General features: G+C 44.1%; 1 protein-coding gene across 1 annotated transcript; it reads right to left on the reverse strand.

The window, feature by feature from the left end:
• Nucleotides 1-926: 926 nt before the first annotated feature.
• On the reverse strand, nt 927-3,554 carry LOC112075311 (metallothionein-like). The gene is made up of 3 exons (XM_024142328.2): nt 3,432-3,554; nt 3,245-3,304; nt 927-1,135 (listed from the first exon to the last, which is right to left on the reverse strand). The coding sequence occupies exons 1-3, from the start codon at nt 3,454-3,456 to the stop codon at nt 1,041-1,043; spliced, it is 180 nt and encodes a 59-aa protein (XP_023998096.1). The 5' UTR covers nt 3,457-3,554; the 3' UTR covers nt 927-1,040.
• Between the last annotated feature and the right edge of the window lie 954 nt (nt 3,555-4,508).

The raw sequence follows: 4,508 nt of genomic DNA on the forward strand, positions 1-4,508 counted from the left end.
CCATTTGTCAATAGGGAGAGGATGTACTTTAGTTCTAGTAATACTGTTGGTTGTACCTGGTCATAGGTTGGGTTTCAGTTGCTTGAATGGACAGTCGTTATTTATAAGTTTCAGTTTAACTTTCACGTTACACAAATTGATAACCCTCTCAAAAAGAACGCTGTTACATCGACAGAATCCAATGCTAAGGACCCCGTCTCAGCCATCTACTACATTGGTGTAAGCAGTGATGTCATGTCAGTGGTCCTTCATGGTCTTGGGGAAGTGTGCCCTTACACACACTGGGTGTCTTGCACAGGACACCGAGGGAATAACGCATCAGTGTAAGCTTGTAACTACCCAGGCTTGAGGTACAAATCATTGTAGATCGATCCCATTCCAACGCACACCAACTATACTGAAGTGTTGGGCCAGTTTTCTAGACCTTGATTAAGCCTATACGCCTACGTTTGGGTTAAACACAAAGCCAATATTACGATGTCTATTAAAATGAATTTACACAGGCATACAAATTCTGATATTTCTTCCTARCAATGGGTCAGCTCTGAAATGTGATTGGTCAAAGGACCAATTAGTGACAAATATCAGAATTAGGCTGCCTGTCTAAACGCAGCCAGTGTGAGGCAATAGAACGCTTAGCAAATGTCTAGGACTAGATTGAAGCCAGAAAACTGGAATCACTGAGGATTGATCAAGGACAGTAGATACCCCCCTCATGTCCTATGAACAATATTAAATCTATGGCACCACTGATTAAGGAAGACATGCGAAGTCCCCCTTTACCAGCAAGGGCCTGATTTTGGCCCCAGGTGGTACCCACTACAGACAGATCACATGTTTACTCAGCCAGACATTTAACGTTCCAAGGAAGTGGTAATATCACTGGAATTCACATTACTGCTCACTAAAAAGCAAGGAAACAGTCACATGATTGAAGACATCCAAAATTGGAGCTGCAGTTTATTACAATGCTCTTTTGTCGTACAACAGGGATAATGYCATGTGCACGGGTAGAGGACATAGTGTCATGCGTCAAGCCCTCACTGACAGCAGCTTGTGTCGCACGTCTTGCCCTCCTTGCACACACAACCAGAGGCGCACTTGCTGCATCCAGTCGGGCAGCAGGAACAACAACCTGGAGAAATGAGAGAAGAGATTAGTACTGATTAATGACCATGACTGGTWTTCCAACAAGACCTGTGGCTGCTATATACACTGCTCAAAAAAATAAAGGGAACACTTAAACAACACAATGTAACTCCAAGTCAATCACACTTCTGTGAAATCAAACTGTCCAACTTACAGGAGCAACACTGATTGACCATACATTTCACATTCTGTTGTGCAAATGGAATAGACAACAGGTGGAAAATATAGGCAATAGCAGACACCCCCAATAAAGGGATGGTTCTGCAGGTGGTGACACAGACCACTTCTCAGTTCCTATGCTTCCTGGCTGATGTTTGGTCACTTTTGAATGCTGCCCGGTGCTTTCACTCTAGTGGTAGCATGGACGGAGTCTACAACCCACACAAGTGGCTCAGTAGTGCAGGCTCATCCAGGATGGCACATCAATGCGAGCTGTGGCAAGAAGGTTTGCTGTTGTCTGTCAGCGTAGTGTCCAGAGCATGGAGGCGCACCAGGAGACAGGCCAGTACATTCAGGAGACGTGGAGGAGCCGTAGGAGGGCAACAACCAGCAGCAAGGACCGCTACCTCCGCCCTTTGTGCAAGAGGAGCACTGCCAGAGCCTGAAAATGACCTCCAGCAGGCCACAATGTGCATGTGTCAGCATATGTCTCACAAGGGGTCTGAGGATCTATCTCGGTACCTAATGGCAGTCAGGCTACCTCTGGCGAGCACAATGGAGGCCTGTGCGGCCCACAAAGAAATGCCACCCCACCATGACTGACCCCCGCCAAACGTCATGCTGGAGATGTTGCAGGCAGCAGAAGTTTCTCACGGGCGTCTCCAGACTCTGTCACGTCTGTCACATGTGCTCAGTGTGAACCTGCTTTCATCTGTGAAGAGCACAGGGTGCCAGTGGCGAATTTGCCAATCTTAGTGTTCTCTGGAAAATGCCAACCTCCTGCACGGTGTTGGGCTGTAAGCACAACCCCCACTGTGGATGTCGCCCTCATACCACCCTCATGGAGTCGTTCTGGACGCGTTTGAGCAGACACATGCACATTTGTGGCCTGCTGGAGGTCATTTTGCAGGGCTCTGACAGTGCTCCTCCTTGCACAAAGGCGGAGGTAGCGGTCCTGCTGCTGGGTTGTTGCCCTCCTACGGCCTCCTCCACGTCTCCTGATGTACTGGCCTGTCTCCTGGTAGCGCCTCCATGCGCGTGCACCCAAGGGGGGCCCCAGGACCGAGTTTGGGAACCCTGCTTTAAAGGGACACCAGGGTAGTCAATTTAGCTCTTAGGTCTCAATGGTGGGTTGCGCGTTTACACTGGGCGGATTTCATTATGCCGAGCAGCGGGGCACAGCCTATGGCCCTTGATGTGAACGGGCAAAGGCGGTGGAGGAGCCGGTTCGCAAAGCCAACAGTCAATAATCTGCACCGCACCGAATTTGCAAACTAGTTGTTTTCATAGGGAAGGCAGATACGTGCAATAGTAATTTCTGAAGGCAATCCTACTCATTACTCCACGCGCATAATTATGTCACTGAGAGCCGACTTCGCCGTGGGCTTTCTCCGGGCACCTGGCTCACGCCCAGGAGGCAGCCCGGTTCTTGAACGCAATAATATTTCTCTCGGTGTAACGCACGCCTACCCGGGCCCAATTTTTTCGAATCCTCTCATTGGTTTGGGATGTTCAGTCTGTCGAAGACTTGGCTACCAATTGTTCACAAGACTGTAAAGTAAAAAAACATTTTTTTAAAGCAATCTGCACTTGTTACAGCTGTTTTGACAAATTCGACATGTACCCATTGATTCTTTAAGAACTTAGCTTAAATGCATAATGCGCTTAGTTTAACTGTCGTAGGCCTATTCCATCAGAACACAATATAAAATGCCTACAAAATATTGGAAAAGAATACACTAAAGSTACAACTATATAATGGATAGTCAGTCTCAACAGCCCATAGCACAGTCTAAGTGTACATTTCTCCAACTCCATCCGTTAACGTCGCCTTGACGGATTGCACTTCATAGATCACATACACATATTTAGCAGAAGTTATTGCTGGTGTAACAATTCTTGTTCCGAGCTCAAACAGCTCAACACATGCCCTTACTTTTCGTGGCACATTCGCAGTTTGTACACTTGCAGAGTCCACCGCAACTGCAGCTTCCAGCTATAAACAAAACACGTCAACTACTAAATTAATAAGGGTTACCTGCATTGCAACTCTATATAAAAATCCATTGTACCCGTTCAGGTCAATTTGGAATTTAGAGATCAATTCCATTAGGCAAACTTACTMTTTGAACAATCACAAGGATCCATTTTCAGTTTGAATTATATCTTAACCCAAACAATTCAAAAAGGCTGACCTGACTCGTTTCCAGTGGCGCTTTGTCTGCTATTGATTTGAGATTTGGTTCAGCTGTTTTATATGATCGGAATTGATAGGGCAATGTGCAAAATAGAAACGTGCATTCATGCTCCGCCTATTTCTCCCTATAATACAATTTTACTATAAATGATTTCCTATAGATGAACTGCATACGTTGTTTTATACACTAGATGGCGCCCATTTAAAATGTAATCTCAAACATACAATATGTAGTATGTATCACAATATATAGCATCAATTTATCTTACATTATACACAAACCATGGCTCATTTAAAGTTCCATTATGGAATATTGGCCGTTTCTTGAGACAAATGGTCTATTATGGACAGTAATATTGTCCAGAAATTACTTCTCTAGACAGAAGAGGGGCGAACCTCCCCACACCCAAAAGTTTATATTGCACATCATGCATACGAACCATACAGCCAACACTCGAGCAAAACTTCCATATTGTATCATCTTTAAGACAAAAACAGACAAAGTACAAATTCACTATTTTTTATTTTCTACCCGGTAACAGAGACAGGATTTGTGATTGGTTGGAAAACAAATTACATAAAAATAAAACATCATTTTATTTTTATTTAACGTTRTTGATTCATTTATATTTTAGCTTTTCTAGCCTGGGGCGCGTTCAGCAGGACTTAACGTTTTGATACGTTCGGATAGAAAAAGGGCTATGTAGAACAAACGCCTCTGACATGTAGAATACGAACGCATCAGCTCTATTCATGACATTTCTATCTGCAACGTTCGACAACGTTTGGCAACTGAACGTGGCCTTGTATTGCCCCCAGCGACAGTGCATTAAGGAAAAACGTCCCTGATTGGTTAAAATAAAATAAAAACGTTTTACATTATCACAATATCTATATTGCCCTAGTCCTTGAAATAAAAGTTCAAAATAAATAAGATTGATATCGATAGTTACAGTAGATTGTTGGTGATGTCTTAATAATGATTTTAGCAAATTAATGATCT

Source organism: Salvelinus sp. IW2-2015, unplaced genomic scaffold, assembly GCF_002910315.2.
Source record: "Salvelinus sp. IW2-2015 unplaced genomic scaffold, ASM291031v2 Un_scaffold3079, whole genome shotgun sequence".
Taxonomy (NCBI): domain Eukaryota; kingdom Metazoa; phylum Chordata; class Actinopteri; order Salmoniformes; family Salmonidae; genus Salvelinus; species Salvelinus sp. IW2-2015.